Source organism: Malaclemys terrapin, chromosome 3 (genome assembly GCF_027887155.1).
Source record: "Malaclemys terrapin pileata isolate rMalTer1 chromosome 3, rMalTer1.hap1, whole genome shotgun sequence".
Taxonomy (NCBI): Eukaryota; Metazoa; Chordata; order Testudines; family Emydidae; genus Malaclemys; species Malaclemys terrapin.
In genome coordinates, this window is record NC_071507.1 from 200,217,378 (window position 1) to 200,231,011 (window position 13,634).

The following is a 13,634-nucleotide window of genomic DNA, read 5'->3' on the forward strand; positions in this document are numbered from 1 at the left end:
CAGACCAGGAGTAATTCCACTGACTTTATGGAGTTACACTGGGGTAAAAGACAAAGAATCCGAAAGGAGAATCGGAACTTTCATTTTCCTCTCCCCTTTGCTTCCATTTCACCCCATGCCCAGAAAATCAGAGAAAAGTGCCAGTTTCCTTGACGGTGAACAACAAAACAATTCAATGGTGTGATATTTAACAAAAAGCCTTCTGTTACTATAGCAACTGGAAATTCCAAGCAGGATGCTGGAGCATATGGGAGCATCTCCAGAAAGAGATGCACATTACGATCATACCAGGAGCAGTCTCTTTTACGCCCCCGCCCCAGCATAAATGCGATGACAAACAAAAGAAGTTTCCTCTTGCTTTTGAAACTGGACTGGGATGAGCACAGAACCAGGAGCAAGGAGTTCCTGAGTGCTGATTCCAATTCTGGCACAGACCCTCTCTGTGGGACCTTGGGCAAATCACTTCTCTCTGTGCCCTAAATCCCCATTCCCTTCCTTCTCCCATCCTAGATCTGTCCTGTCTATTTAGATTGCAAACTCAATAGGGCTGGGACTCTCTCTATGTATTTGTACAGCACCTAGCACAAGAGGGTTCCAGGCACCTAGGTGCTATTGTGGTATTAAAAATGTCAGTCATAATTATTTTACAGTTCATTCGCTTTTAAAGCCAAGCTGAAATCTACTCCACTGTACAAGCATACCCAGTAACACAGATGGTACACCAGGTTTTTTTCATTAGCAAGCTGCAACCTTTTATTATATTTGCTACATTTTTCAGATCTAACCCATCATATATTTCAGATCACAAAACACCCGTGACGTGCTTTATCATAGTGCTGGGTGCCAAACTGAAGCTTTTTGTATTTACATACTTTTTGGCCCAGTAGAAAAAAACGCTTTACATTATAAAACATTGTTTTACTAACATTGTTTCAGGAAATAGGCACGACAGGTCATACTATCTATTGCTGTGAATGTGGAACTGAGAGAGATTAAATTCCCCATCCCCACCAAAGACATCAAAGTGCAGCTACTATTGTTAAAATAGCCCCTAGAATACTTTCTAGAAATCAAAGCTCTGGATTTTCATACTTAAGTCTAGCAAGTTGATCAGAGAAAGATAATAAACATAAACAAGTATCCGGGGGTAGCCGTGTTAGTCTGTATCTACAAAAACAACAAGGAGTCTGGAGGCACCTTAAAGACTAACAGATTTATTTGGGCATAAGCTTTCGTGAGTAAAAACCTCACTTCTTCGGACAGTAGCTACACAAAGCGGCGGGTAGTCCAGTCACACCCCCTATTTACTCCTATTGCAATACACTGGGCCAAACTTTCAAAAAGATTTCTCCCGAAATTAACAAGCACAAGATTGCATGTATACCTGTTTAAGTGCACAAATTGGGCAACTGCATTTCCAGCCGTGGTACCAGGCACAATTTCAGAAACAACTTTGACCTTTGGCAACTGTGAAATCAAGCAATGCCACCCACTGAATATACAAAGTGCTGTACCTTCATTGGTGCACAAATTTCTGTGCAATAGTGCTGCAGGTATATCATATACTCTGTGACCCTCTGTAGCTTGGGGGGACACCCTACACCCCCATGTTCATCTTTATAAAATGATTGTGTGGGATCCAATGCAAAGTTTGTCAGGTCGGGTGTCTTCGGAAGGCTCATGATGCACTGAGCATTGTTGTTATAGTAAGGTTATAGTAAGGTTATAGGTTATAATTTCATGTATATAGTTATGAGGCTGAAAATGTATCCTCATGGCTTTAGCAAGCCCAGGCAAAAACTCTCCAAGAACAGAGAGGCAGTTCACACGCCGTCAGGACATGTATGGGACAAACCCAGCCCAGCCTCACAGGAACAAAGGACACTGGCTTAGGCAGCAACAAAAGAATCTGTTAGATCCTCTAGGGAGATACCCACTTCCTTTGGTCAGTTTGGGACTGTGATGAGGTAATGCTCACCTGACTCTGAGGGGGGGGGCAAAGTCAAGAGGAAAGAAAGGACAAGATAAAAGGGAGAGACATTTTGCCAAGCACGCCATGCATCTGAAGAAGTGGGTTTTTAACCATGAAAGCTTATGCCCAAATAAATCTGTTAGTCTTTAAGGTGCCACCGGACTCCTTGTTGATTTTGCCATGCTCTCTCTCTCTCTCTCTCTCTCTCTCTTCCACCTACATCTACAGACACCACACCAAGCGACTGAAGTGCTGATCAAAGAGGAGAGCCTGTGTGAAGAGCAGATAGCCTGTGGTGAGAAGCATCTAAGTTCGTAAGGACACTGAAAGTGTTAAGATCAGCTTAGAATGCGTTTTGCTTTTATTTCATTTGACCAAATCTAACTTGTTGTGCTTTGACTTATAACCACTTAAATCTACCTTTATAGTTAATAAACCTATTTGTTTATTCTACCTGAAGCCGTGCATTTGGTTTGCAGTGTGTCAGAGACACCCCTTGGGAGAACAAGCCTGGTACATATCTATTTCTTTGTTAAGCTGACGAGCTCATATAAGCGTGCAGTGTCCAGCGGGCATAACTGGACACTGCAAGATGGAGGTTCCCAGGGTTGTGTCTGGGACTGGAGATATTGGCTAGTGTCATTCGCTTGCAAGTAGCTGGGAGCAGCTTACATGCCAGAGGCTGTGCGTGAACAGCCCAGGAGCGGGGGTTCTCACAGCAGACCAGGGTAAGGCTGGTTCCCAGAGTCAAGGATTGGAGAGGCCTAGCAGATCACTGGTACAGATAACACCACAGGGGAACGTCACATACTCCTGTTGGAATTCTGCACCACTGAGCAATGCAGAATTTGGGCAGAATTAATGTTCTCCGCACAATTTTATTTTTGTCACACAGAATTTGTGATTTCCACCAAAATGCTTCCTTTTTCCAGCTTTGCATGTTTAAAATGTATTAGTTATGTACACACATAACGTCTTCTATGTGTATTCTAAGGTTTTTGGGTCCTACCACTGTAGCGGGAGGGGGTTAGTGAGCTAGCAGAGTTTAGTTGTAGTATAGTGGGTGGTTAGCATGGGGAAGGGAGATTGAGGGTAGAGTGTGTTTGTCTTCACACGCACATGAGAACTCTTCACCTTAAACTCCACTCTGCGTGCGTCTGACTCTAGTGGTGCTGCCCTCCCTCTTATATTCCCTGCTAGCCTGAACCTGCCCTCCTCCGCTCCCACCTGTCACCACATCCCTGCAGCACTCCAGGCTGCACCTGGCATGGGGGCGTGCATACTACCTCCGGAGATGAAGGGGTGTCAGCTGGCAAACTATGTACACGACCCAACCCACACAAACACAAACCCACACACCCCGCATGTACACACACACTCGCCCCGACACGCACAGTCTTACCTTGGTCTCCCTTCCCCATGCTAACCACCCATTATACTACAATTAAACTCCGCTAGCTCACTAACCCCCTCCCGCTAGAATAGTGTGACCCAAAAACCTTACAATACACATAGAAGCTTGAACTTGGACAAGACATGACAGACAGACACAAAACAGTCCTTAAAGAAGCTAGCGCCCTCTTATGCCAGGTCGTTACAATACTTTTGTGTAACAAACATTTGTATAATGACTCTTTTTAAATGAAATATTTAATTTCACTGAACCAGAATATAACTGTCAACAAAGATACATCAAGTTCTTTATTAATATGCCTAGTAAGGAATCTATTTGTCAGAAAACATTTCCTGAATCTTTTCGTTGTCTGTATTGTTACAGACATACTTGCTGACAGGTATTTTGAAATAAATTACCAAAGTAATTGGAACTGGCGTGATTATATTGTGTTCTTTTGACAACTAAAATATGCAGAATTTTGCAGAATTGTAAAATACTGTGCAAAGAATTTTTAATTTGTTGGCAAAGAACTCCCCCGGGAGTAATCATCCAACAACACATCAAGTTGCTTTACTTTATGTTTCTAGCAAAAACATAATACAATGTTGGTGCAGTAGTGTGCGCATGGATTATTTTTTAATACTAACTGGACAGGATACTCCAGTGCCCCCAAGTCCACAATAGCCATTGGGGTTCTTGCTTAGATACTGCTGATGGTAATCTTCAGCATAATAGAACTCCGGAGCCTCACGGATTTCTGTTGTGATTGTGCCAAAACCGCTCTCCGTCAATACCTGTCAAGACATGGTACAGAATTCCATTAGAGGTTTGTTTGCGTCTGTGTGAGAAATAAACCAACATTAGGAAATCTTATTCAAGAGATGCCCTAGACTTTTACAGTCACTTGTACAACAGTTACAGAACAGCCTTGATTTTACCATGTAGATTAGAAAGACATCCTGCTTCATCTGTGCTTTTATATTATTTGGGCAGCAGACACTTCGGGTATCAGTCTGTACACCGAGCAGTGTGCGTGTTTTATCTTACTTCTAACTGGTTACATTTTGAATGGGATGTTCCGGTTCATTAATCTTTTTTTGCGGGGGAGGCGCGCCTCTGATTCTTAGGGTGTGCCTATGCTGCAATTACACACCCACAGCTGGCCCACGTCAGCTGAGTCATGGGGCTTGGGCTATGGGGCTGTTTAATTGCGGTGTAGCTGTTCGGGCTCGGGCTGGAGCCTGGGCTGCGGGACCCTCCCCTACACCGATTAATATGCCACATATTAGTGTGCTTTAGAAATCACATCCCCCTAGGCACATTGTTGCGCCACGTAGAGACGCCCGTGAGCTCTGCTTAGTTCTATCGACAATGGATTCCTTAAGGTCGAGCTACAGTCCTGGGGTGAAATCCTGGCTGGACGTCTGCTCGGGCAGCCTGAACCCAACTAGAGCACAGCTAATCTGAACCCGACCCGAGCCCTAGCGTGTCAGGTTGTTTTCAGACCTGACCCAAACCGGATACTTGTAGTCAGATCGCTTTGGGTTTGGGTTGGGTTGCCAAGGTCTAGCCACCATCCCGGACACCATTTTCTTTACTTTGTTTCCTCCACAGAGCTGCTGAGGCTAATTGTCGCCCAGCCCTGCCCAACCTTGAGCCGGCCGTTCCCTGGTCCAGCCAGCACCTGTGCACCAGTTCCCCTGGACCGCTCCTCCTGAACCTGTGTCAGCACCACCGACAGAGCCTTGATCCCTGGGCTCTGCGTGGTGGAGGATTTCTGCTCCCCATGTCGACGATCCATCTCTGGCCGCCTCCTGCCAGTGGAGTGGTTGCAGCGATGGCTCCTGCTGGCTACCCCGCCACGCTGCATGTGCTATGGAGTGAGAGGCGCTGTGACTCGTCGGCACGCTCTCTCTGCAGCACACACAGCGCACTCTAGTGGCAGCAGCTGGTAGGAGTAGCCCACAGTCACTGCTGTGCCCAGCTGATCAGAGACTACCTGATCCTGAGAGTGCCAGGACCCTTGGTCTCCCTTCCCCAAACCTGTAGTTGGGTCCTAACCCTAACCCTAGCCTCACTGAAGTCAAGCAGAATTTTGCTACTGACTTCAATGAGACCTGGATTTCACCTCTGGTGTCTTAACATTCCATTTGTCCTGCTGAAAAGGAGCATCTCTATAAGAATGTACAGTCATTCAAATCAATTCACCCCACAAGGGCTGAAAGTCCTTGCAAGAAAGGAGGAATTTTAGGGTTGCAGTACTTACTGTAGGAAAGCACTGATTTGCAATAAACTGACAAAAATGCCGATCTCAAAGCATTTTACAAAAGGTAACCAAGCATCATTATCCCTATTTTACAGCAGGGGAAGTTGAGGCTCAGAAACAGCCTGGCACTGTTTTGTAAAAAAAGTGGTCACTGATTTGGAGTGTCTTAATTCGCAGGTGCCAAACTTGACAGCAAGGGCTGGTCCACACTAACCCCCCAGTTCGAACTAAGATACGCAACTTCAGCTACGTGAATAACGTAGCTGAAGTCGAAGTACCTTAGTTCGAACTACAAGGTACTTACCGCGGGTCCACACGCAGCAGGCAGGCTCCCCCGTCGACTCTGCGTACTCCTCTCGCGGAGCAGGAGTACCGGCGTCGACGGCGAGCACTTCCAGGATCGATTTATCATGTCTAGACAAGTCGTGATAAATCGATCCCAGAAGATCGATTGCTTACCGCCGAACCCGGAGGTAAGTATAGACGTACCCTAGAGTTCACAAGCAGTCAATAGGAGCAATGGGCACTCAGCACCTCAGTGAATGAACTGCGCCTTTCAGGATTGAGCCTCTAAGCCTGAGCCAAAGAAGTCGCTGTTCTCTATTGATATAAAAACCTGAAGGTGACTGAAGATAAATTTGGAAACCTCTTAAAGGTGGAAATACCTGCAGGTGTGGCGCTATTCGGGATGACACCGTTAACTCACAGGTATTATTCGCTGGCGAATAAAATGGCCATCAAGACAATTACTTTGACTAATGTGGAAAATACAGAGATGGACCCCAGAGATTTGAAGACCAAACTCTAAAACAAGTTAAGAGCCACATTTGGGTTCCATTCACAGAGCCTCTGGAGTTTCTGCCCCCAAGGCACATAATTCCATTAGGATCAGAAAGATATTTCAAGGCAAATTCCAGCTCATTTCCAAAGTGTGTACATCTGGACGAGAAGATTTGCCAAAGCCCAGGCCAATGGCAATGACGCATAGTTTGCAGATCAGGGAGGTGGGTGTATGGGTGGATATTTTAAATTAGACTTGGAATTCTTCAGGACTGAGCCCCCAAATGAATGTGAAATCCCTCAAAGGCTCCTAAAAGCTGAACGTTTTTCTTTTTAATATTAAGCTGCCATGAAGTTTTAACTATCACATTTTTCTTTTCTAAGCAAATTGACAAGTGCTGACACTTTGGACCCAATTCTCCTCTGATTCAGGGCTTTATTGTATGCTCATTGAAGTCAACAGCAAAGCTCCCATTGACTTCAATAGTGCAGGATAAGGACCTTAAACTGGCATAGTACAGGAGTAACTCTGGGGAGGCAAATGGAGTTACACCAGTATAAAACAAGTGTGACAGCAGAACCAAGCCCTGGAAGAATGTATGGCCAAAATTTGTATGTGCCTGGATATATTACTATTGGACTCATTTTACAGACTGGTAAGATGAGACACAGAATAAGGTTAGACATAGTAACCTGCCTGAGATCCCACAGGAAGTCAGTGGCAAACCTGGCACTAGAACTAGGAATCCCAATTCCCAATCCTAAAATCTAAATACAGGGGAATTAGGAGGATCCTGGAGGATAATCCTAACTAACCTGCTGACTCAATGTGAGGTCCTGGGCAAGTCCCTTCATTGCCTTTCGCTTCAGTCAATGTATGTTGGAACACTGGAGGGCTCAAAGGCAGGTTCTCACTGGGAACTGGATGTTGCATCTGAATTGTGCTTTCCTAGGCAAGAACTTTCCAAACACTGAAAATGGGGACTCTCTGGGGAAGCAAAAAACTGAATCTGTCAGAATTGTGAGTGAACTGTAGAGCAAGCTGAAGGTATATTTCCCCACAGAGCCTGCAACGAGTAACTCACAGAGTCTGCATCCCATAGCCGAGGAATCAAGCACGATGCACTTTAGAAAGCATTATTTTGTTTAGTTTCTTGCACTGAGGTGTTCCGAAGAAGAACTTTTAAAACTGTCTCCACTCCAGAAAGCCTGGCACAAACATTGATCATCACCATGATTATTAATTCATCTAGCACTGTAAATGTACGTGGTACTGCATCACTCCTTGTCTCAGTCAATGGATATACCAGGACTGTATGTAACTATTCTTGTAGCAGATTTCTATCTGGGACGTTTCCATCAATCGCCTGATTTTGTCCATTAGAAAAATCCATCCTGTTCAATATCCTACCACAAGAGGGCATGAGCATCATTTTTCCTTTTTAAAATTACGAACAGGCTATTAAAAGGGGAATAATGCGGAAACGGAGGATCATCCATTACATGGCAACTTCGGTCATTCGTGAAAGATACCAGCAGTGTTGTCAGAAATATGAGATGTTTTAGATTTCTACACCTGCCAAACTTTACCTTAAATGGTTTGCTTTCAAACTGTGCAAACAGTTCCCTAAGACGTACAGTGTTGTTACAGAAACAGCAACGTCACAAGGAAAGATGTGTGGGTTCCAGATCTTTAGCTGGTGTAAACCAGTGGAGTTCCACCAACTTCAGTGCACCCAATACAGCTATAGTCCGACCAAGATTCTGCTCTAACAGGCTCCCAGAGGGACACTGTGGCCAAAAGGGGTAATGAGATCCTTAATGTGGTAACAGGGAAATATCAAGTAGGAGTAGAGAGGTTAAAGCACTTCTGTATTTGGCACTGATATGACTGCTATTGGAACACTGTGTCCAGTTCTGGTGGCCACAATTAAAGAAGGATGTTGAAAAACTGGAGAGGGTTCAGAGAAGAACCATGAGAATGATTAGAGGATTGGAAAACATGCCTTCGAGTGAAAGACGCAAGGAGCTCAATCTATTTAGCTTGTCAAAGAGAAAGTTAATGGGTGACTTGCACACAGTCTATAAGTACTTACACGGGGAATAGAAATTTGATAATACACGGCTCTTCTATCTAGCTGACAAAGATGTAAAAAGACTTTCTGTCTGGAAGTGAAGCTGGACAAGTTTAGACTAGAAATGAAGGTATACTTTTTGACCAGTGGGGGTAATTATTAACAACTGGAACAACTTACAAAGGACTGTGGTGGACTCTCCATCAGTGGACATTTTAAAATCAAGATTTGACTTTTGTCTAAGAGATATGCTCTAGTTCAAACAGAAACTAATTCAAGCAAGTCCTATCGCCTGTGTGTTAGGCAGAAGGTCTGACAAGGTGATCACATTGTTTTTTTCCAGCCTTATAATCTATGAATCCATCCATATACCCCAGGGTCACTAGCAGATTCTACTGGAGAGAGGTCCAAACTAAAGCCTGGATCCAAATACCCCTATGCTGGCCAGTGCCACCTCAAAAGTGGGTGATGGTGGCCAGGGAGGGGGCATGGAGGAGCAGCCAAGGGTTGCACTGATTCAGTGCATCTCCTCAGCAGCCTCTGCCAGCCAGGAGACCTCTTATGGAGACCTCTTCAGCTTGATTCTGAGGCAGAGTGATGGCGAAAACACAGCTTGCCTTTCTCCGAAAGCTCTTATATTGCTGCACTCCGTGAGGCCATTCCACACTGCTGTGACAGATTATACACGTGGTCATCACACTTCCCCACACTTTACTCTTCTAGTGTGAAGACTGCAATAGCTGTGGCAATACTGGTATTTGTTATGAGGAGCTAGAGAAAGGGTCTCATCTGAAGGCCGTGACAAAACCCCAGGTGCCTGTGGTTTCGGTGAACACTTTCCCTTTGTTTTATATTTGCAGTTCCTTTAGATTTTTCTCCTCCTTTTTGTTTATCTTTCCAGGGGCCTACTGCTACTGCTTGTGGAGGAGTTCCTATAATCCCATTTGTATCAAGAATTAAATTCCAACACCACTATGCAATCCTCTGGTAGTGTTGCCACCTATGACTTTTCTAGCTTGCAGGAAATTAAGGGGCATACATGTAGCTTACAGAGCCTACACAAGGACAGCATTGGGTTATGAACTTGCCTCACAACCTGTTGACTTGGCATTGCAATATGGGTGCACAACGTAATGGCATGCAAATGACACACCACACCAGTTTGTCCCTCTGGACAAAGCTTCAGAAGTAGTGTCCCTGTTAAGAGTCCAGTTATTCTCGGTGGTATGATCAATAGTCCTCATCAGCTTGAATGTACAGTGCACTGACATTGAATGAGCTAAGCCAATCAGAACAGAGGATAGTTCTACAGTCACTCCCAAACAGTAATAACTATATAGTATGCAACATTGCTACACTTTGATTTGCTACTGCCCTCTCAACTGACAATATACCCACAATTAACATGGTGGCTTCACCTTCTCTCAAGTACATAAAAGGTTGTTACAAGGAGGAGAGAGAAAAATTGTTCTTCTTAACCTCTGAGGATAGGACAAGAAGCAATGGGTTAAATTGCAGCAAGGGAGGTTTAGGGTGGACATTAGGAAAAATTTAATGTCAGAGTGGTTAAGCACTGGAACAAATTGCCTAGAGAGGTTGTGGAATCTCCATCATTGAAGATTTTTAAGAGCAGGTTAGACAAACACCTGACAGGGATGATCTAGATCAGGGGTCGGCAACATTTGGCACGCGGCTCGCCAGGGTGCTTACCCTGGCGGGCCGAGCCAGTTTATTTACCTGCTGACACGGCAGGTTTGGCCAATCGCGGCCCCTCACTGGCCGCGGTTCACCGTCCCAGGCCAATGGGGGCGGCGAGAAGCGGCGCGGGCGATGGATGTGCTGGCCGCGGCTTCCCGCCACCCCTATTGGCCCAGGACGGCGAACTGCGGCCAGTGGGGGCCGCAGAACCTGCCACGTCAGCAGGTAAATAAACTGGCCCGGCCCGCCAGGGTGCTTACCCTGGCGAGCCGCGTGCCAAACATTGCCGACCCCTGGTCTAGATAATACTTAGTCCTGCCATGAGTGCAGGGGCTGAACTAGATGACCTCTCGAGGTCCCTTCCAGTCCTATGATTCTTGTAGCCAGATGATTTTATTTAGCCAAACAATGTCAAAATATTTAATCGTTTGACATTTCAGCATCAGCACAACAAATTAAAGGTGCTTGTTTATATTTGGACGGGAGTGCTTAATTTTTGGAAAGTTCTTTGAGAAGTTTAGATGAAATACTATGTTTAAGTGAAATGTATTATCATCTCGTACCCTCAAAATAATTTTAAACCATAGAAAGGAATGAGGCGGGATCCTGCCAACATCTGTAATAAGCCTGGTGGCTATATCCTGGTTGAATAAATGGAAGTTTAAAGGTTGAGGCCACTTTAAAAATGTGTCAACAAAAAGCTTTAAAAATGATTCTATTAAAACCTTTTCATTTTCCGAGCGGAGGCATTAATGAAGTCAGCAGAGTATTAATTGGTTTCAAGCATTTTGTGGCTTTTAATAAAAATGGCATCAGTGTGCATATGATTCAGTGCACACATTAAAAGCAGACATACTGCATGTACTCAGGGCATTGTACGAATCTAACTTGTGTGTTTTGATGAGTTAATCTAAACCATTTCTGATCGAGCAGGCTCCAGGCCTTTGTATTACTGCTGCTGAAAATACTGAGAAATATCTTGACTCAGATAATACCCTGTGCTTTTATAGCACTGTTTATCCTTGATGTAAAACACAAAGGGCTTGTCTCTGCAGCTACTCTAGTGCTTAGTAAAGACGCTACCTATGCTGATGGGAGAATGTAGGTACTCCACTTCCCCAAGAGGCAGTAGCTAGAAGCCCTTCTGTCAACACAGCGCTGTCTACACTAGGGGTTCGGTTGTATAATGGCAGTGACGTAGTTATACCAACATAAGTTGGCAGTGTAGACCAGGGCTAAGGAATGAAACCTCACAATGCCCCTCTGAGAGTTCTAGCAAACCAGTGGCTGTTTAGGAACTTCAAGGTTAGCACCTTTTTGTACGCCATGGTTACTTAAAACTCCATGTCAACAGCAGAACTCGGGTCTTTCAGTTTCAAAGCACAAGCCCCAGCATGGAGAGCTAAAGGAGAATTGCCATTAGTAGCATAGGGCCTATACAAACCGTTGGACAGTTCTGATTGTCTTCAGTAAGAGAGTTCACATACACACTGGCCACCTGATCACAGCTCCCATTTGATACAGATTAATTGACGCTGACATGGGCATACATTAGTCATTGGTGGAGCTGGGAACAGAACTCAGAAAACCAGACTCCCTTTCTCATGCTGTAACCGACAGGCAATGCTCTCCCCCACTTAGAAGCTGAGGAAATTTATGTGATTAACATGAGACATAAAACATGTACAATTAACAAGCAATGGTTTTATTTCCTCCTTTCAGCAGCTAAGGCATCATTTAGATGTAATACTGCAGTAAGTCAAGGCAATCTGTACTACAGTACATTTGGAACAGTTGCCTATGTGCTGCCTACAACTGGATAGTCTGCTACAGCGATGTAAAGTGTCATACTATTATTCTTGTTACATATCAAGATTCTGACTGCTGGTGCAGGGTCTTGCCTTTTCCATCTTGCTTACTGATGGTAAAATACATTGTTGGCTTTTCCCATGGGGTTATTGTCAGGGATGGAGAGGTTACTCACCTTGTGCTGTAACTGAAGTTCTTCGAGACGTCTGTCCCTGTGGGTTCTCCACTTCAGGTGCACCTGTGCCCTGTGCCTTTGATTGGAGATTTTTGGTAGCAGTGCTCATTTGGCCTGCAGATGCGCCCTACACATCCTCATGCCCCACATCAAGATTATATGGGGCTGCGTGGGCAGACTGCCCTCAGTTCCTTCTCCACTGCAAAGCCCCACAACGGCAACTCCGAAGCAGAGAGGAAGGAGGGCAGGTGACCATGCACCCAGAGGGACAGACATCTTGAAGAACTCCAGTTACTGCACAAGGTGACTAACCACTGCTTCTTCTTCGAACAGGGTCCCTATGGGTGTTTCATTTCAGGTGACTTCCGAGTAGTACCTTCTAAGGAGACGGCAGTTTTGGCGCAGAGTCCAATACAGAATAGACAATTGCATTTGACTACAGCCACATCTGATCTTGCAGCAGGCACCAAGACATAACGATTACAAAAGGTATGCCCCGAGGTCGATGTTGCCACTCTACAGAGGTCTGCAATGGACACATCTGCAAGCCAGGCTATAGAAGAAAAACGTGCTCTAGTGGAATGTGCTATCACTCTTAAAGGGGGTCGAAGCTGAGTTCACTCCAGCAGATCTTAATACATCCAGAGATGTACTTTGATAACCTCTGTTTCAAAATAACTGAACCCTTGTTTCTGTCTGTAATGGATTCAAATAGTTTAGGAGATCTTCTAAAAGGTTTGGCCCTGTCTAGGTAAAAAGCTAATGCTCTCCTGACATTGAGGGTATGGAACGTGGCTTTTTGACTAGTGCAATGTGGTTTGGGATGAATGGCTTGATGAATATGAAATTCCAAGGATATCTTAGGTAAAAATCTGGGATGGATCTGCAGAGAGACTCTCTCTCTGGTGAATACAGTAAATGAGGAGTCCGCCATCAAAGCCCCCAGTTCTCCAACCTTTTGGGCAGAAATTATAGCTACCAAGAAGGCTGTCTTCATTTGTAGATCTAACAGAGAACATGTAGCTAGTGGCTCAAAGGGATTCTTCGGAAGGCAATTAAGAACTAGGTTCAGGTCCCAGCTAGGAGCAGGGTCTTTGATTTGTGGGTAGAGATTTGACAAATCTCTTAGGAATCTTACCATCGCTGGGTGAGAGTGAAAACCCCCATGTGTGTGCGTGCGAAAGGCTGTTATTGTCACTAACTGAACTCTAATGTAGTTCATAGAAAGACCTGACATAGAGAACAGGCACAGTTGTAGACTCCGGGTCAGGCCGAAGATGATTGAGAGAAGGAACTGAGGGCAGTTTGCCTGTGCGGTCCCCTATAGCCTCAGTGTGGGGCATGAGGATGAGTGGGGTGAATGGACGATTCAAATGGGCACTGCTACCAAAAATCTCCGATCAAAGACGTAGGTGCATCTGAAGTGGAGCATCGACAGGGACGCTACTCGAAGAAGTGGTATT

At 44.9% G+C, this 13,634-nt stretch overlaps 1 protein-coding gene across 3 annotated transcripts in view; it reads right to left on the reverse strand.

Annotated features, from left to right (window-relative positions):
* Positions 1 to 1,193: 1,193 nt before the first annotated feature.
* Positions 1,194 to 13,634, reverse strand: part of MSRA (methionine sulfoxide reductase A) — a 445,978-nt gene continuing 433,537 nt past the window's right edge. For all 3 annotated transcript variants that reach the window (XM_054022650.1, XM_054022651.1, XM_054022652.1), the window contains exon 6: positions 1,194 to 4,162. In XM_054022650.1, the coding sequence (XP_053878625.1) occupies positions 3,998 to 4,162 (165 nt within the window). In that variant the 3' untranslated portion in view covers positions 1,194 to 3,997. The remainder of the gene's footprint in view (positions 4,163 to 13,634) is intronic.